This window comes from Scatophagus argus, chromosome 8 (assembly GCF_020382885.2).
Source record: "Scatophagus argus isolate fScaArg1 chromosome 8, fScaArg1.pri, whole genome shotgun sequence".
Taxonomy (NCBI): domain Eukaryota; kingdom Metazoa; phylum Chordata; class Actinopteri; family Scatophagidae; genus Scatophagus; species Scatophagus argus.
Genome location: NC_058500.1, coordinates 26,178,236 through 26,199,119, shown reverse-complemented (window position 1 = coordinate 26,199,119; position 20,884 = coordinate 26,178,236). Strand labels below are relative to the sequence as shown.

General features: G+C 46.2%; 1 protein-coding gene across 2 annotated transcripts; it reads right to left on the bottom strand.

Annotated features, from left to right (window-relative positions):
- Positions 1 to 5: 5 nt before the first annotated feature.
- On the bottom strand, positions 6 to 3,514 carry icmt (isoprenylcysteine carboxyl methyltransferase). 2 transcript variants are annotated; one of them, XM_046398218.1, is made up of 5 exons: positions 3,325 to 3,514; positions 2,216 to 2,304; positions 1,722 to 1,891; positions 1,055 to 1,272; positions 6 to 618 (listed from the first exon to the last, which is right to left on the bottom strand). In XM_046398218.1, the coding sequence occupies exons 1-5, from the start codon at positions 3,355 to 3,357 to the stop codon at positions 439 to 441; spliced, it is 690 nt and encodes a 229-aa protein (XP_046254174.1). In that variant the 5' UTR covers positions 3,358 to 3,514; the 3' UTR covers positions 6 to 438. The 2 variants fall into 2 exon arrangements, with proteins under 2 accessions (XP_046254174.1, XP_046254173.1); XM_046398217.1 differs by having other exon boundaries at positions 3,139 to 3,501.
- Positions 3,515 to 20,884: the final 17,370 nt, after the last annotated feature.

Here is a 20,884-nt window from a genome sequence, read left to right as displayed (position 1 = left end):
CATTTATAAGGAAAAAAATTCTCTCTAGTGAATTACCTATGTAATTCAAATGTCTCCAAACCATTGTCATTAAAACATCAGAAAACTGTCATTTAATTCTGCTGATAGATGATACCTAATGGCCCAGTTCCTTTAACATAGGTCATCAGTGAAAATACTAAGCATGCAAACAGAAACACCACTGAAACAGGTGGAGTGGCTGTTATTGGCATAAATATAGTACAATGTAGGGCATTAACTGGATTTTAGAAGTTGGTAGAAAAACAACAGCCCTGCTGCTATCCCAGATGTCACGTCTATGTCTGCGAGCTACAGGCTCTCAGCCAGCTGTGTGGTTTCCCTTCGGAGGGCAGCTGCCATGGCAGACACCACACACTCACCAGGTCTGACCTGCTTCAGTGCTTCAAGTCTGTTACATCAAGCATCCATCTCCTAGGATTAGTTGACACGGATGCCTGAAATAAAGGGCAGCCCAGTGGGAACCTTCTTCTTGTACTCCACATAGTCTTCAGCAAAAAAATGGATTAGGGAGAGCTCCTCCTCCTCAATACGCTCCCGGAAGAACCGCCAGCTAGCTATTGCGTAGCCCAGTATACAGACTGGGTTACACAGCATGACCTGCAACACAACGGAATGTGAGAAATGTTCCCTCGTAACCAAAGGGTGGCACACCCTTATTATAAACATTTCATCAATCAGTTAATAGACATTCATGCACCATCATTGTTTGGCAGGATTCATTAATATCATTGTTAATCGTGTGTGATATGTATGATATAAAAGTATTTTAGAGGGGTGCCTGTGGCTCAGGAGGAAGAACAGGTGGTCACTAACTGGAAGTTTGTTGGTTAAACTAAACGCAAAAAATTTCTCCCAATGGTTATTGCTCCTGATGGCACCTATCACGGTATCCTCTGCCACCAATGTATTAATGTATGTGTGATGTGTGTCATACTGTATGGTCAGATTAGAAAAGCACTACATAAGTACAGTCAATTTACAGCCATATCAACATGAGTTGAACATGAGGTGGAGTAGAGCTGTTGGAGCTTACTTGCGTTCCTGTGCTCCAGTAGAACCAGCCCACATAGGAGGGGTGTCTGAAGTAGGCGTAGACCCCGCTGGTGACCAGCACGTGGCTCTGAGCCTTCTCATTCTGGACAATATGGTTGAAGTTTGAGCCAGCCGTCAACATGGCTGCCTTACGCAAGCCCTCACCACATAGCACCATGAGCAGACCCACGAAGCTCAACCAGTTCAGCTGCTTCAGCTCTGAGAGAGAGGATATGCTGATAACTCATGAAAACTGCATGTGCAAGAACACAAGATTTTGCACACTTCACTGTGTATGTCCAGATGAAGGTGTGAAATCTATAACAGACTATATGAATTCCTTTCAAAATGAAGGAGGGTGAAAACTGAGGGCGAAACTAGTTTGGCTTTAATCAAACTCAATACAGTTTCAAGAACTGACTAAGATGTGGAATAAACTTAATATTTGCTCTTCTCTACATCAACTGTATACATATCAACCTTCAATATTCTAACTTTCTCTCACAGAATTTCCCTCTGTACTTGTACAACTTCAGCAAAGGCTGATCTACCAGGTATAACACCTAATTTTTACAAAACAGTTCAAATACAAACCTCACATCTGAGGAGCATTGTGTGTGCAGTGAACAAAATAATGATGATTAAGTCAGCATTGTTAACAGACCAACCTGGAACTGTCAGCTTCTCCACCGTGAACTCAACCCAGGATGAGATGGCAGCCAAGGTGTACTCCACACTGTGGTTCAGCAGGAATGAGTCCAGTGACAAGCTGCGAGGGTTGATGATGGCTGTCACCAGATACTCAGAGTAGTGGAAGAATGACAGGGAGCACATGTACCTAAAGACAGGCATCATTACTACACATGTTCATTGCAAGAGGGCTAGATTACAAAATACACACACTGCTGTCAAAATATGGTACATGCCCTGCTTCACAGCATATCTCTATAGTGGTGAACATTTAGCAAAGTGATTCAATGGTGTAAAAATACACAAAAAAAAAGTCAGGGGAATGTTATGGGGTACTGTTTACAAAAGCACTGATAAAAGGTTAAGCTTGAAAAAATAAAATGACAATGACTTACATCAGCAGTATCATGTTATTTAAATCAATAAACTGATCCTCCTAAATGACTAGTGACATCTGAGCAAATGTACATACCAACCAAAGTGTGTCCAGGTGGTCTCAGAGAAACTTATAATTAAGCCACAGCCAAAAGTAACTCCCAGAAAACAGGCCCTCACAGCAACCTAGAACGAGTTTGGACACTCGGGTTATCCTGAATCAAAACAGAATGCTTTACCTACAGGAAAACCAGTTTCTCACAGATCATTTGTCCGCACTGCTAATTCGCATTGCTAAGCGCAAATTAGAGCGGCCTACACTGGCACACTGGCATTTTAATGATGTATTATCTGTTGATGAAATCCCATACCTGGCATTATATTGACATTATATTGAATATTTTATTTCATTAGAGTCAACTCTTAAATTCGGTTGCTTTTCCCACAATCTTTAAACAGCAGTTTATAGCAAACCAATTTTAAGTTTAACTACAGTGTTACTAGTAATAGTATTAGTGGATCACGCAGAACATCTAACAAATCTCAAAAGCAAATTACATTCGAAACAAGCTAATAATGAATAATAACTTTTCTACACTGGGTTCTTGTTCTTTTCCGGAACACCAAAAACCTATCAAGGATTTTATAAATTACAATTAAACATTCCAAAAGGCAAAAAGGGAGAGTCAGTGCAGCTTCAACGCCATATGCGTTAGACTATTTTGAGCGCATCGATACCATCTGTCTCGGTTCTTTCAAGCTAATAAGATTAACCAACGTAAATACCGGTATGTAGCTTTGCTAGCTAGCTCGGAAATTATTTACCAAAATAACAGTACAACATCAAAGTTGAAATAGCTAACTAAGTTATGTCAGACCCCAGGAAACATTCACCTTAGCCCATGATAGATAATACTTTACTGCTGAACAACACTACAAATCTCACTTGGGCTTTACTCGAATTGAGATACAACAGAAACAAGCCAAGAAGCTGACAAACTACCCAATATCAGTGCTTACCTTGTATAGAGGTCCCCTGTATACAATTAATAAAAGGCCGTTGATAACTGCAATGTGGATGCAAATCGCTATTTTCCCCGAAGTTTCCGTAAGATAATCAAAGACCCAGTCAAGATGACCAAACCAGGTTCTGATCAATGGGGTTACAACGACGCTGAGCCCTAAGATAAATGCGTTTATACTTACTCTTCCTTCTAACACCAACTTACTGCCTGCCATGATGGAAATACTGAGCTGCAGGAACTCTCGCGACAGCTAAAGTCTCTCGTCTCATTTCCCGGGTGTATGGAAAGCCAGACAAATCAAAAACAAGTCGAACGTTCACTAAAGGTTATTAGGGTTTGAACACTAAAGTGCGAGGACCTTATTGTTATGATTATTCTTCCCTATTGCCACTATTACGATTGTTCATACTTCTTCTTCTTATTATTATTAGTGGGCCAATGCACTAGAATTGGGCTGAATGCAAAGCCACATACATTTGAGTGCATTGTTCCACTATTACTATTGCTCATACTTCTTATTATTTTCCTACTTCCGGACAAAATTTTGGCGCGTAACTAGTCCCGCAGCTTTTGCGTGAGTGTCCTGAAACTTTTACCAGACGTGTGGCCATATCGGGAATAGTGTGCTATGACTTTTGTTCCTATCCGATAAACGGTGAAACGGAGAAAATCGCGAAAAACCGATGGGCGAGAGACATAGATGATGATTGTAAAAGAGAGAGAAAAAAAACGAAAAATCGCAAAACATTGCTCTCTTTGTCGCACCTTTCTCTCTCTGCTCTGTCTCTCTCTCTCTCTCTGCTCTGTGACCCCCCCTGGCTGACAGGGAAGGAAGGGGCTGGGGCGAGCAGGGGGCCTGTTTCTATGGTAATGTGCGCAGCTGCTCAACAGAGTTGCAGCTATTAATATTGAAACAGTTGTAGTCAGCACACAAAATGGCTGCTCCCACTACTAACACATGGAGCCCAAGGAACACCCAGTGTATATTAATACGATACACACACGACGACATGCAAATACGTCCACACGCACAAACACACACACGTATACACACAGATTTTCAAAATATAAGCCCCCCTCTCTCTCTCTGCTCTCTGCTCTGTGACCCTCCCTGGCTGAAAAGGGGTAAAGTTTCCCAAGATGGTGGCGCGGGTGCACGCAGCGGCTCAAGGCTCTCGGCTTTTTGTGTTTTTATTCATGTTTTTGTTTGTGATCACTGTTTTTACCACTCAAAGCCTTAATTCAGTACGGAAGGGCTGAATTGTGGGAATTGGGGAAAAATTACGGACTGCTTGCACCCCCAAAGCTGGATTTTATCCCACCAGAGCTGCAGCGGACCACAGAGGCTCTTGCCATCCCCCTCTGTGGCCTTGGAGACGGAGGAGACAACGTAAACAAAAGCGGGGTAAGCGGAGCTAGGCTACATGCTAACCCACACAGACCAGCTCTGCCCAGTCTCCTCCTCGCCAATGCCGGGTCACTCGTCAACAAACTGGACGAGATTCGAATGAGGATCATCTCACGTAAGACGGACAGCTGTGTGGCGATCTTCACCGAGACCTGGCTGGATAAAAACATCCCCGATGCAGTGGTGGAGCTAGCGGGGCACCTCAGGCAAGACCAAAGGCGGAGGTTTGGCGCTGTACATTCACAACTCGTGCTGTACAGCAACGAACATAATAGGAACTTTCTGCTCCCCCGACTTGGAATATCTTGCAGTGAAGTGCAGACCGTTTAAATTGGTTAGAGAACTCAGCTCGGTCATGATCATAGCGACCGACATACCACTGAGGGCTAACGCTAAGCTAGCGCTAGAGGAGCTATACTACCTGATTAGCAGCCAAATGGACACTAATCCAGAGGCGGCTGTGATCGTGGCTGGGGACTTTAACCATGTGGAATTAAAGGCTGTTCTCCCCAAATTCCACAAATTCATCAACTTTCCGACCAGAGACTGCAATATACTGGATCAGGTCTACTGTAACATCCCAGGGGCATACAAGGCTGTAGCAGCTCCTCACTTGGGCATGTCAGATCACATCTCCGTGCCTGCAGACCTCTGATTTGCAGGACCAAACCCACCACCAGAACCATCCAGGTGTGGACTCAGGAGGCTTCCTCAGCCCTACAGGACTGCTTTGAGCACACAGACTGGGGAGTGTTCAAAGCAGACGCTGACCTGGAGGAATACACGTCAGCTGTGTTGTCCTATGTTCACTTCTGTACTGATGCTGTCTGTTTGGTTCTTTAAGATTCTCCCCACCGAACGGGGCGCCAGGAGAGGACACGTTGTTATAACTCTTTGTGGTCTTTATTTACTTTGTTTGATTTTCCAGTTTTAAGTTTTTGATCCACTGATAACATCCACAAATAGCAGTAGGCAGTAGTTGCCACAAATTTGCAGTAGGTTGCAGTAGGTTATAAACCTATAGAATAAAAAGGCTATGATGTAAACAGCAATATTGAAAGCCAAGTAAGCATACTGTATAAACTCTGAATAATACAAAAATATATCCATATAAAAACACACAAATATAGACTAAATATACTGTATGAATTCATATAAATACATATCCATCAATTGCAATAATCAGTAAGCATTATTAAGCATTTTAAATAGCACAATATAAATAGTGTGTTAATTGAATGACCAAGCAAAGTACATTAACATTAAACTTTGTATTGCCACACACAAACCACAATGCATACTTATTAAATCAATAGCCTAAAAGTGCTGTCCTAAATGCAACCAGTGAATGTAGTTTTAAATAGTAAAGCAGAGCATAGCAATTCATTATTAGTATTAACCGACTGACTACATTACCCAGCCTGCATTGCGAGCGGGAATACAACCAATTACAAGCAACTACGTCACCCAACCAGCACCGCAAAATAGGAAGTGTACTCATGTGACGGTGAAAGCGCTACAATTCAAACAGACACGGATACTATGAAACCGGCAACGTTAATCAACAGTCCGCTAAGAATGTTTTATCAGCGTGACCAAAGTAACAGTTGTCAAGCACATGAACCGCATCACGGCAGCACAGCGGCAACACAAACAACAGACAAACTTAAACCGCAGCTGAAAGAATGTAAACAGCAGCTTACCGGTGGCGCATCTCTCCTGACGAGACAACATGCCAAACTAGTGCTCGTACCCGCTTATAGCCCGTGCTCGTTCATTACCGGATTCTAGTTTGCCGCTATTGGATTACTTGTCTACGTTTCAACTGTTTACTGGCCCATGCTTCAACCAGGTAAGTGAACCTCCCACTTGTTCACCTGTTACTACTAATCACCCGTGGCTTTCCCGTGTCTCACCCGCAACCTAGCGAACGCAACACTGTCCTATCCACAAAGACAATCACAGTATTTCCTAATCAAAAACCATGGGTAGACGGCACAGTGTGGCCCCTGCTAAAAGCACGGGAAGCAGCCTATAGGTCAGGAGATAGACTGGCTTACAGCAGGGCCCGGAATGAACTGAAAAAGGGCATCCAGCTGGCAAAACACAGGTACAAGCAGCGCATTGAGGAGCACTCTCGTCCTGCAACTGCACCTGAAGACCTCCATCATTGTGCCTGTGCCCAAGAAATCAACCATGACCTGTCGCTCTGACCCCGGTTATTATGAAGTGCTTCGAGAGGATCCTCCTGAGATACATCAAGGACGCCATCCCTGTTGGCCTGGACAGTCTGCAGTTTGCCTACAGGGAGAACCGCTCTACGGAGGATGCCGTCTCTCTAGCACTTCACACGGCCCTGACTCACCTGCAGCATCCTAACACATATGTTAGGATGCTATTTGTGGACTTCAGATCGGCTTTCAACACCGTCCAACTGGATATGCTGGCCCTGAAGCTCCACAACCTGGGTCTGTCAGCTTCACTCTGCTCCTGAAACAGGGACTTCCTCACCAACAGGCCCCAGGTGGTGAGGATAGGGGAGTCTACATCTGCCCCACTGATCCTCAACACTGGCATGCCGCAGGGTTGTGTACTCAGCCCTGCCTTATTCACACTCTACACACACGACTGCTCTGTTATCCACCCCACAAACAGGGTCGTTAAGTTCGCAGACAACACCACTGTGGTGGATCTCATATCTAACAATGATGAGACCCACTACAGAGATGAGGTCCAGAACTTGACACAGTGGTGTTCCAGGAACAACCTCATCCTGAACATCAGCAAGACCAAGGAGGTCATAGTGGACTACAGGAGGTCCAGGAAGACCGATCACGCTCCCGTCTGTATACTTGGGGAGGCGGTTGAATGGGTGGACAGCATTAAGTTCCTGGGCTTCATCATTTCCTCTGACCTCTCCTGGTCAGTGAACACCTCACACCTGGTGAAAAAGGCCCAACAATGGCTTTTCTTTCTCAGGAAGTTGAAACGGACTGGACTGTCTACTCAGCTGCTTGTGAACTTTTACAGAGCCACAATTGAAAGCATCCTGTGTCTCAGTGTGACTGTGTGGTATGGCAGTTGCACAGCACAGGACCGGAAGGACTTAGCCCAAGTGGACAGGGGATTGTGGGCGGCAGTCTACCAGATCTGGACTCAGTTTACACTGCCCGAGTCCAGAAGAAGGCAAGACGCATTGCCACAGATCCCACCCATCCGTGGAACGAACTGTTTGTACCACTTCCATCAGGAAGGCGGTACAAACTCAGGGACAGCTTCTACCCCAGAGCTGTAAAAGCAATAACCCCCCTACAGTGACACACTCACGCCCCACCCCGCTACAGGACCTCACACATACACCCTCCCCCGTCCAGCCGCATACACACACACACAGCATACCATAGACTGGCACTAAGTGTACTTTATCTACCTCATTTTGTATTTTATATTTTTATATTTTTTTCTTAAGTGTGCAATTTTAATTTTCTGCTGCTATTTATGAGTGTGCTTTTAAGCCGAGAATCTGCACAAAATTTCGTTATGCTTGCATAATGACAATAAAGACTATTGAATCTTGAAGGGAAGGGAAGGGCTGGTGCATGGAGTGGGCCTGTTTCTATGGTAACGTGCACAGCTGCTCATATAGTCAGCACACAAAATGGCTGCTCCCTACGTGGAGCCCAATGGACACCCAGGGTATATTAATAAGATCCGACAAACGGTTCTTGAGAAAATCATGAAAAACCAATGGGCGAGCGACATAGATGATGAATGTAAAAGAGAGAGAAAAAAACAAAAAATTGCAAAACATTTCTCTCTTTGTTGACCTCTAGTTCTGCGATAGTTTTACCAAGAGACGCCATTCAAAGTTTAAATGGGTAAGGAGGGTTGGGGCTAAATTTTCTCTAATACATTAATGTTTCAGTTTTTTTTGGTTTTTCAGCTGGAAGTTTTATGAGTGTGTATCGCACATGCACGAATTATACATCAACACACCAACGGTATTTGGTCAGGAGTTCCTCAAGCGGGGAGTGCGCCTCCCTCCTCTCATTCACTCCCATGTTAAAGTTTTTCGATGCCGATCCCGAAAACCAAGGCGTTTCATCAGAATTCAAGATGGCGCTGGTGAGGTCGGCCGCTGTCGTACCTGCTCCCGAAATTTGTTTGTATATAGTCGTTTTTAGCGTAATTTTCAACTTGTTAAGCCATCCTGTTGTAGGTCGTAACACATACGACAGACAGACACTAATCAACCTTGGAGCACAGTACTCAAACTGTGCTCCTATCAACTTAATCCCGGACCCGACCTGGCCCGTCGACATCCTACGGGCAGGATACAACAACAACAACAACAACGGACGCTCAGGCCGCAGGTCACGGAGAAGGCCCCGAGGGAAACGAGCCGGCGTTAGGAACAGACTGAGACGCAGAGCACACCAGTCACCTCTGCCCAGCATCCTACTCGCCAATGTCCAGTCACTGGAAAACAAGCTCGATGAACTCAGGGCCAGAATAAAGTTCCAGAGGGATATACGGGACTGTAACGTCATCTGCCTCACTGAGACATGGCTGACCCCCCTGACTCCGGACCACGCCGTTCAACCAGCGGAGTTCTTCTCAGTTCACCGCAAGGACAGGATGGGCGAGTCCGGTAAATCAAAGGGAGGTGGTGTGTGTCTGATGGTAAACAACAACTGGTGTGACAACAGGAATGTTGTGTCTCTCAGACACTCATGTTCCCCTGACCTGGAGCTCCTGACCATCCAGTGCCGTCCTTTCTACCTGCCCCGCGAGTTTACTTCGGTCATCATCAGCGCTGTTTACATCCCACCTCAGGCGAACACGGACACTGCTCTCACCGAGCTACATGAGGCTATATCCACCTATCAAGCTAACCAGCCTGATGCAGCCCTCATCGTGGCCGGGGACTTTAACCGTGCTAACCTGAGGAAGGTGATGGAGTGATGGAGGAGTTTAAACAACACATCGACTGCCCCACCAGAGGAGATAGGACTCTGGACCACTGTTACTCTCCTTTCCAGGATGGTTACAGGGCCAAGTCTCTGCCTCCGTTTGGCCTTTTGGACCACAGTGCAGTCCTTCTCATGCTGAAATACAAACAACGGCTGAAGCAGGAATCTCCTGCAGTCAGAGAAGTAACACGGTGGACTGACCAATCAGGGGCCGCTCTGCGGGGCGCACTGGATTCAGCGGACTGGGATATGTTTCGGTGCAGCTCGGACGGTGACCTCAACGAGTTCACGGAAGCGGTTGTGGGATTTATCGGGAAAATGGTGAAAGACGTAACACCAACAGCCACCACCAGAACTTTTCCCAACCAGAAGCCGTGGGTGGACAAAACTGTCCGCGACGCGCTGAGGACCCGCACCGCCGCCTACAACTCAGGACTCGCCATCGGAGACATGACGCTGTACAGGGCAGCCACCTACGCTGTCCGTAGGACGGTGAAGGGGGCTAAACGCCGCGACGCAAGACTGGAGCTGCAGATGGAGGGGAGCAACTCCAGGGCGCTGTGGCAGGGACTACGCACCATCACGGACTACAAAGCTACACATCCACCCGAGATGAGAGTCGACGCTTCTCTGGCTGATGAGCTCAACAACTTCTTTGCTCGCTTCGAGTCGGTGAAGAGGTGACGCTCACTGTGACAGAGCTGGAGGTGAGAAGGATGTTTAAAAGTGTAAACACCAGGAAAGCAGCAGGGCCTGACGGCATTAGCGGTCGAGTCCTCAAAGCCTGCGCAGAACAGCTCGCACCGGTGTTTACAATGATATTCAACCTCTCCCTCTCACAGTGTGTGATTCCCAGCTGCTTTAAGAAGTCTGTTGTAGTCCCCGTCCCAAAGACAGCCCAGCCCAGTAATCCCAATGACTATCGCCCCATAGCCCTCACATTTGTGGTGATGAAATGTTTTGAGAAGCTGGTCAAAACATTCATCACCTCCTCTCTGCCCCCCACCCTGGACCCCCTACAGTTTGCATACCGCCCAGACAGATCCACAGACGACGCCATAACCTTCCTGCTGCACAAGACACTTTCCCACGTAGACACTAGGATGGGGAACTATGTGAGAGTGCTGTTTGTGGACTACAGTTCAGCATTCAATACCATAGTCCCCTCCAGACTGGTAACCAAGCTGTATGATCTCGGACTGAACTCCTCCCTGTGCAGGTGGATCCACAGCTTCCTTACTGGCAGACAACAGGTGGTACGCGTGGGCCCCCATAGCTCATCCCCCCTCACCCTCAACACTGGATCCCCCCAAGGCTGCGTGCTGAGTCCCCTGCTGTACTCCCTGTATACACATGACTGTGTGTCCACATCAGACAGTAACACCATCATAAAGTTTGCTGACGACACAGCCATCGTGGGGTTAATCTCCCACAACAAGGAGGAGGCCTACAGGAAGGAGGTCACCCACCTGGAGAGCTGGTGCCAGGAGAATAACCTCCTGCTGAACGTCAGCAAAACTAAGGAGCTGATTGTGGACTACAGGAAGAAGCAGCAGAAGGACATCCGTCCACTCTGCATCGGCGGGTCTGAGGTGGAAAGGGTGGACAGTTTTAAATACCTCGGTGTGACTATCACACGGGACCTGTCCTGGTCACTGCACATTAACAGGACTGTTAAGAAGGCCAGGCAGCGTCTCTTCCACCTCAGGTGCCTCAGAGACTTCAGGCTCCCCCTCAAGGTGCTCAGGAACTTTTACACCTGCACCACTGAGAGTATCTTGAGTGGGAGCATCACCACATGGATGGGCAGCTGCACAAAGCAGGACCTCTCGGCCCTTAGGAGGGTAGTTCGCTCAGCTGAGCGGACAATCAGAACAACCTGTCCCGACCTGCAGGACATTTACACCAAACGATGCAGGTCGAGAGCCGAGAAGATCCTCAGGCAGCCCCATCACCCCGGACACTCACTCTTCTCCCTGTTGCCATCAGGCCGTCGGTTCCGCTGCCTGACAACCAACACTGAGAGGATGAGGAGAAGCTTCTTCCCCCAGGCCATCCGTCTGCTCAACAGTGAGCGTTAATCTGGACAATCTCACTCCCACCTGCACTACATGCACTAGATGTAAATACCACTCATGTAAATAATGCACATTTTCACTTTTTTAAATTTAATTTTAATTTTTTTTTTTTTTCTTTAAATTAAAATTTTTTATTTACCTATTTTTTTGGTAGCAGGGACACAAAGAATTTCACTGTACATTGTACCGTGTATGATTGTGTATGTGACAAATAAACCTATCTTGTATCTTGTATCTTGTATCTTGTATCCTGCCTGTACGATGTATACTTTGACCGGGAAAGATGAAACTCCACATGACGTTAGTAGACAAGTGCCCGGCGCTCACGGCAAAAGAATTTTTGCCCTGCGACCTTTCGTTTGGTTGCAAGAAGCATTTGTTTGAGGGCCTTTTTATAGCTATCTTTTTCTCTGGAGCGATCAAGGATTCTCTCTCTTTTACCTGGGACAGCCTCCCTGGCTGACAGGGAAGGGAGGGGCTGGGGCGAGGAGGGGGCCTGTTTCCATGGTAACGTGCACAGCTGCTCAACAGAATTGCAGCTATTAATATTGAAACACAGTTGTAGTCACAAAATGGCACACACAAAATGGCTGCTCCCACTACTACTACATGGAGCCCAATGAACACCCAGTGTATATTAATAAGATGCACACACAACGCATGCATATATGTCCACACACACAAACAAACACACACACACACAGATTTTCAAAACATAAGACAACTTGACAAGACAACTTTATTTGTATAGACCATTTTTACAAGCAGTTTGTCTCAAAGGGCTTAACATAACATCAGCAACATCCTCTGCTCTTCGACCTTCACATCGATTAAGGAAAAACTCCCAGAAAAACCTTTAACAGGAAAAAATGGAAGAAACCTCAGGGTGAGCAACAGAGGAGGGATCCCTCACCCAGGACGGGCAGACGTGCAATGGATGTTGTACAGGCAGGAAAGCAGTTAACCACATGAGAAGAACATTACTAAAAAGACAAGTAAAACAAAATCTCAACTTAACATTTCACAAGACTGAAACGATAATTATGAAATTATAATGAAATGCTGTATCATTCATGTATTTTTCATATTCTGTTGAAAACCACTATCCTATCATTTAGATACCTGCAGAAAGATACAGAGAGAGAGAGAGAGAGAGAGAAAGGGAGGGAGAGACACAAAACTACGAGGAGAACTGGACACACAGTTAGTGACATAAAATAATGAATTGTATGTTAATCTGACGAGTGGAGAGAATAGAAGTGCAAAAGGAGGAGGGGAACTGCTTGGTGGATCATGTTTGTGTCCCTCAGCAGCATAGGCCTATAGCAGCTTAGCTATGATAGAGATTTAAAGATTAACAGTTAGTCAGACCTATTCTACCTGTGGCTATATGTCAAGAAGTGAGTGTAATTATGCCTACCAGCCCTACACACTTTGTTTGAGGCTAGCTATATGCTTTACTAAACAGAAAGGTTTTAAGTTTAGTCTTAAAAGTGGAGGTGGTGCTTGCCTGTCGAACCCAGATTGGCAACTGGTTCCACAGTAAGGGTGCCTGATAGCTGAAGGCTCGTCCTCCCATTCTACTTATATGAATTCTGGGAACTGCAAGTAATAAAATGTTGTGATCTACTGTGTCGAAAGCAGCACTGAGATCCAGCAGAACGAGTATGGAGACAAGCCCGCGGTCTGATGCCATGAGGAGGTCATTTGTAACTTTAAACAGTGCTGTTTCTGTGCTGTGATGGGCTCTGAAACCAGACTGAAACATTTCAAAGAGACTGTTCCTGTGTAGGTGATCAATTAACTGATTTGCAACCACTCTTTCAAGTATTTTAGATAAAAACGGGAGGTTGGATATCGGCCTATAGTTTGCTAAGATGTCTGGGTCAAGTGAAGGTTTTTTAAGCAAAGGTCTAATAACAGCGGCTTTAAACGCCTGTGGTACATAACCTGTTGTTACGGATAAGTTGATCTGATCTAAGAAGGAAACGCCAGTCAAGGGAAAGATGTCCTTGAGGAGCTTAGTTGGGATGGGGTCTAAGAGACATGTAGTTGGGTAGATTTGTTAATGCTGGAGGTCAGCTCGGGGAGGTCTATGGGCAGGAAGCTGTCCGGAGATGGAGTAGGATTAAAAGAGGTTTCTAGAGATGGCACTATATCGGCTATTCTGGGGGGATCTTAATTGATTTTTTCTCTAATGTTATTGATTTTATTGTGAAGAAACTCATGAAGTCTTCACTGCTAAGAGCTGCAAGAATACAAGGTTCAACAGAGCTGTGACTCTTGGTCAGCCTGGCTACAGTGTTAAAGAGAAAATGTGGGTTGTTCTTCTTTTGCTCTATTACTGTTGAATAATAGGCAGTTCTGGCTTCACGAAGGGCCTTTTGTATGCCAATAGACTGTCTTTCCAGGCCCTCTGGGATTCAATTGATTTGGAGGAGTACCACTTCCTCTCCATCCGTCTTGATGTTTGCTTCAGTGTTCTTATATTTGAATTAAACCAAGGAGCTAGCCTCCTATGATTTGTAACCTTTTTTTCAGTGGAGCAACCATATCTAGAACTGTGTGCAACATGGCTGCAGTGTTGTTAACAGAAGAATCAATTTCTCCAGGAGTAACGTTTAAATCAGTACACTTTGTTGTACTGGTACATGGTGCTGAGGGGGGCTGTGATGGGACTGTATCCCTAAATCTGTCTACACTATCTTCAGAGAGGCATCTGGTATAGTAGACCTTTCTGTTGTGTGCTGTAAGGTCTGTTAGAGTTAGTTCAAAAATTACAAGTGAATGGTCTGAAAGGAGAGGGTTTTGAGGGACAGCTAACAGGTTCTTAGTTTCTAGGTCGTAGGTGAGAACTAGATTGAGTGTGTGATTATGGCAATGTGTTGGTTAATTCACTATCTGAAGGAAACCTATTGAATCTAAGAGTGAACTAAAGGCTGTCTTAAGACTGTCAGAGTCAACATCCATATGAATGTTAAAGTTACCCACTATAATGACTTTATCTGTACTGAGCACTAAACTAGATAAGAAGTCAGAAATCTCAGACAGGAACTCTGAGTAAGCAGCAGTAGGTGGGCGATACACAACAACTAATAAAACTGGCTTTTCTGGCTTCCAGTTTTGGTGAGACAGGCTGAGAGTGAGACTCTCAAATGAACTATAGATAGATCTAGGTTTGGGGTTAATCTGAAGACTGGAGTGGTAGATTGCTGCCACTCCTCCTCCTTGGCCTGTGCCTCGAGGAACATGATAGTTAATATAACCAGATGGAGTTGATTCATTTAAACTACCATATTCTTCATCCCGTAACCAAGTCTCAATGAGGCAGAATATATCAGTCTGATGATCAATAATTAGATCACTGACTAGGAGGGATTTAGAGTGGAGGGATCGTATATTTGATAATCCACATCTGATTGTCCTAGTTTTTGGCTTTAAATATTTGCTAGTTTGTATTTTTAAGAGGTTATTATGATTAACACTTCTTAAATTTTGTGCTAGTTGGACTATGGGAGGACGAGACACTGACACTATTTCTATGGGATTGTTAAACTTAGTATTACTGTGTGCATTTATATTTTTATTTATTCTACATTTAACAGAGGGCGGCAGTCCTACAGAAGCAGCACAGAAGTGTGTAAAACAGCGACTCTGCTTCCTGGCCTCGACCCTGGGTTGTCAGGGGGTTGGTTGTCTAATAAACTTGGCTATATTGGTAGAAATAAGAGCCGCACCACCCCAGGTGGGATGAATGCCATCTCTGCTAATAAGGCCAGGTTTTCCCCAGAAAGTCTCCCAGTTATCTATAAAGGCCATATTGTTTTCTGGACACCGTGACAGCCAGCGACGGCGCGATGACAATGCGCGATGCGGCTAAACATGTCATCACTGGTCAGATTCGGGAGGGGACCAGAGAATGCTAGGGAGTCCGACATAGTTTTTGCCAAATTACACACCGACTCAATATTAACTTTGGTGACCTCCAACTGGCGTAGCCGTGTGTCGTTAGCGGCTCTGCCTTGCCAGATACAGTGTACGCTGTCGACCCTGGTGACCAGCGTTATCATGAACACCCTGTAACAGTGTTGAACGCAGCGAAGACGGGACAACATACAAATAAGACTTCCTCTTAGTTAAGATGTCTTTAGTTACACGATGCAGCACACCATGTTTCATTGCCAACTTGTCCCAATACTTCAGTAGTTTCACCACCTCAACAGGTTCCTTAGCACGTTCACGCCTGGAAGGTCTTTGTCTTCCCTCCACAAAGAAGATCACCCTACTCAGGATGGAATCACATTGCTGCTTTTCCCTCAACACATCCCTAGAGAATGGCTCCAAGCCAGCATGCTCAGACTGTTAGCACAGTCTGGGAGAGCTGAGACAGCAGAAGCTCATGAGGGTGCACACGTGCATCCTGCTCATCATGCACTAAGACAGTGCTTCTCAAATAGTGGGGCGCGCCCCCCTAGGGAGGTGCGATGCCAGGGGGGGCTTATTTTTTTTTTTATTTTTTTTTTTTCCTCCAGGGGCAGTCGTGGATCAAGCAGTTAGGGTGTCGGACCCGTAACCGGTGGATCGCTGGTTCGATTCCCCGTACCGGTGTCCATGGCTGAGGTACCCTTGAGCAAGGTACCTAACCCCCACTGCTCCCCGGGCGCTGCACGCGGTCGCCCACTGCCCCGGGTTTGCTGTGTGTGTGTGTGCATGTCACTTTTGCCGTACTAGAATAAAGTGTAATTGCACATCCACTACAGTAGTTAGCAGTGGCGCTCTCATTGTCAGAGTGTGCGCAGGGAGTATTAGCTCTATGGTGTAGCGGTTTTTTTGCACCGAGCAGGCGATATGAAGTGCAGTAAACGAACCCTTAAGAGACAACATGAAGAAATTTTTAACAGGGATGAAAAGAAAGGCGGAGAGAGACGAAGATAATGAGACAAAAGTAACTCACCCGAAAGCTAAGACGAGGAAATATGACGAAGCATATGTAGCGCTTGGCGTCACTGTGACTACAGTGGGAGACGAAAGACCGGTGTGTTTACTGTGTCTAAAAATGCTGGCAGCGGACAGCATGAAGCCAAATAAATTAAGGCGCCACTTGAAGGCATTACATCCCAATCATGCTGATAAGCCGCTGGAGTTTTTTCAGCCAAAACGTGCCGAATATTGCCAACAATCATCCCGCTTTGTGAATGCTACTTCAGTAAACCAGCGAGCACTGTTAGCATCATATTATTACATATTATTAAATATTATTACATATTATTATTACTATTATTTATAGTCGCGGCGGAGAGTGGGGGGGGGGCGCGAATTGTTTTCTTCTTGCAAGGGGGGGGCGCAACAGAAAATAATTGAGAAGCACTGCACTAAGAAGACTGCCGCCACATTCTGTGACGTCAAACCATCAGCCTTCGCAACTTGAGAGACAATAAGCTGGCAGCGCCCATGTGGTGTTATCAGGAGGGTGAGCAGACCAGCAGAACGCCTCCTGAACACCATGTACACACTGCCTGTGCCTCATCAAGAAGGTCACTATAGGGTACTCTAGTCAAGCGATGGAGAGTACTGGGATATACAAATGGCTCCCTATTTAAAGCATCAGCCACCACATTCTTGGGACCAGGAATATACCTGATGTCAAACTGAATAGGAGCTAACTTGTCAATCCACCTCTGCTCACACGCATCCAGCCGAGCCTTGGACAACACATACGTCAAAGGATTGTTATCGGTCCCCACAGTGAACTGATGACCCCTCAACCAATTATGGAACTTGTCGCACACAGCCCACTTCAAGGCAAAAAACTCCAATCTGTGTGCAGGGTACTTGCTAGCAAAGGCTATTGGCCTCGCAGTAGCTCCACCAACAGGGACCTGTGACAGAACAGCTCCGAGACCGTTACTAGACGCATCCACGGAAAGCACAAATGGTCGACTGAAATCAGGGTGAGCCAAGGTAACCTGGTCCAGCAGAGCTTGCTTCACCTGCTGGAAGGACCTTTTACAGTCCTCTGTCCAGTCCTCAGCACTTAGTTTCCGCTGAACCCTCTGGTGCTTCATCCCCTATCCACGAGGACCTTTACTGCCTGATGTAAGACCAAACAAGGGCTTTGCTATTGCAGAACAACCTACAATGAATTGTTGGTAGTACACCACCATGCCAAGAAATGACCACACCTTCCGCTGAGAAGGGACATTCGTACCATGCTCCATAAAATCTGCCTCTGTCAATGACGTGATAGCTGTCACTTTATCTGGATCAGATGTTATACCATCAGCTCTAACAGTGTGACCAAGGAACTTGACAGATGTCTGGAGGAAGTGGCACTTCCTTGGGGCAAGCTTGAGGTTGTGAGCCTTGACCCACTGAAAGACCAGCTCCAACCGCTCCAAAGCTAGGTCTTCTGTGGGAGCAAAGACCAAAACGTCGTCAAGATAGCACAAAAGACAGAGGAAGTTCTGGTCGCCAAAGATGCTAAGCATCATTCTCATAAACGTTGCAGGGCTATTACATGGCCCCTGTAGCATCCAATTGTATTCATACAACCAGAATGGCGACTTGAAAGCAGTGTACTTTTTGTCTTCCTCATGTACTTCAACATTATAATGCCCAGATGTCAGGTCCATGGCGGAGAACAAAGCATTTCCACCAAATGCCGCCAGAGCATCAGCTGGATGGGGAAACGGGTGGGCATCTTTGATGGTGCGGGCATTAAGCCAGCGAAAATTATTACAGATCCTCATATCACCTGACTTCTTCCAGACCAGCACTAGGGGCGACGCAAACTCACTGCTCGACTTGCGTATAATTTCCCGCTCCTCCATCTCATTCAACGCCTGTCTGAGCTTCTCATACTGGGTGGGAGGCACCCGTCTGCATGGCAGACAGAAGGGTTTCTCATCCACTAGTCTTATCCGGTGAAGACAACCTGTACAGTCCAGCCTGTCTCTAGAGAAGATAGACTGGTATTCTGACAAGAGACCAATCAGCCTGCCTCTACAAGAAGGAGAGACTTCACAGGAATCAATATCAATGTCAGACAAACCAATGTCATGTAGTACAGAATGGAACTGATCAGTTTGAGCATTTGTTTCTCTAGACACAGGATGGTCAGGTGCACTAGATATCTCAGAAACCAGGCTGCGCTCATCCGCACAGACAATCGGGTCTGTATTTGACCGTGTCACAGTTTGTTGCAAGTTGGGCTGTGTGGTGCAGGGAACTGCAGAAGACCCAAAACTCTCGAGTGCTGCACAGGAAAATACATCAGCAAGCTTAGCATTGCGTCTCAGAGTGACAGAACCATCAGCCGGGTTTATTACTTTTATGGGCAGCCACCCATCATCTCTCAGCACGGCCACCATCCTCCCAACCAAGACTGACCTAGGTCTCAAGCCAGCACTTGTAGGTTCCACCATGACAGTGCAACCAACAGTCATATCACCCACTGGCCGCAGCTTGCCCCAAACTAAATGTTCAGTCATAGGCTCTAGAGCCACAGCCTTCTTCAGTTGAACAGTCTCAATTCTTGTAGGCACGTCTGCAGTGCCCCGATCCACCCCAGCCATCAAGCTTAGCAGCCTACTAAGAGGATCACTCTTACCACCAGAGGTTGACAACTTGCTGTCAGACAACCTCCCATCACGCGCCAAATGCCGGACCAAATACCTAAGTAGATTGCTACCAATGATTACATCTTCATTCTGGCCATCAGCCACCAACATTGGCACGATCACCCTGCGGTGGGGGAATCGAACCGGTGACCCTCCGATCACAAGCCGCTTCTCCTTGTCTTGTTCTGGTGCCTAAGGCAATCCTCAGTCACCTCCATAGCCCTTTTTAACCTCAACCAATAGTCAAAGGGGCATTCACCAGTCCTGGGAAGAGTGGCATAAAACGTCAGCTAAGGGCATGCTAGAAGAAACTGTATCACTGAAGTGCTGTTTCAATATTTCAAAAATGGGGTCAGGGCCCACAGACAGGGACAGAAACGGCTTACTACGTAAACCCACCCTTACAACCTCACGTGCCCTCCCCACCAATCTACTGAGCACCTCCTCCACCTGATCAGTGATTGGCACTTCTTTCTTCTTCATGTAGGTCACCACCACGGCTTCCCACTCCTGGACTGTAAGAGTGTCACTACCATCACCCTTAAAACTCACAGGTTAAGAAGAATCAATCAACTTTTATTGGCAGTATATATATATATATTTACATACACACATACTGAATTTGACTACTGCATTTATCCCATCCATGGTTGAACACACACATGCAACACCCTGCAAACTACATGCAGTGAAACACACACAGGAGCAGTGGGCAGCATCAAGTGCCCAGGGAGCATATTGGGGGTTAAGTGCCTTGCTCAAGGGCACATCAGCCGGCTAATGAAGTGGGGGGAGCATTTTTCGCATTAATCACTCCACCACATCCAAATTTTTCCTGCCTGTCCAGTGGGGGAATCGAACCGGTGACCCTCCGATCACAAGCCGCTTCTCCAACCTCTGGGCCACGGCTGCCCCCAGTTCCTTAACATCAGACTTAACTATGACATTCAACAGTGATGGATCAGCCACCTCCACCACACTAGGCCCCAACCCACAACCTAAGCGTGACTCAACACAGGCGGCAATGCTTTCACCTACTGAGATTCCAATTTGCGATGCTAAGTCCGTCAGAACATTCTCAGCTGGGGGACCATCTGACCAGCTGTTGAGACGGTGACTCACCTCGGTGAGGTACCCCATCAACACAGGCTGCAGTCATCCGGTTTTCAAAAACAGGCATAGGGGTGGATGCAGCCACAGTTGGGGTCACTAAACCCTTCCCCTTACTATAACCCACATTACCATCCATATTTTAATGCATGGAGCATAGAAAGAAATGAAAACAAAAAGTCTCCACAATACTAAACAAAACAAACAAATATGTTGTATGTCTGGGACTCAATAACAAAAAGAAAATAAATACATTTATAACAGTGAAGAGAAAAAAATAATTAGTTGACAGACAGATTAACTGTGATCAAGAACAAGAATAAAACAAGAGGTAAGAAAACAGCAAGGGCATTAATTTGACGACAGACCCTTGAGTTATTGCCAGCGAATGAAATCAGATTTACAGCACAGTGCCACTGGAGTCCCACAGCACACGTACCACTGCTTTCCGGTTCAATATAATGCCCCACACCTGCAACGCAGACTTCACTCCTGCCCAGCAGAGAAGGCCACGCGACGAGCGCCGCTGCTTCCAGGAGACAGGCTGCAGGGA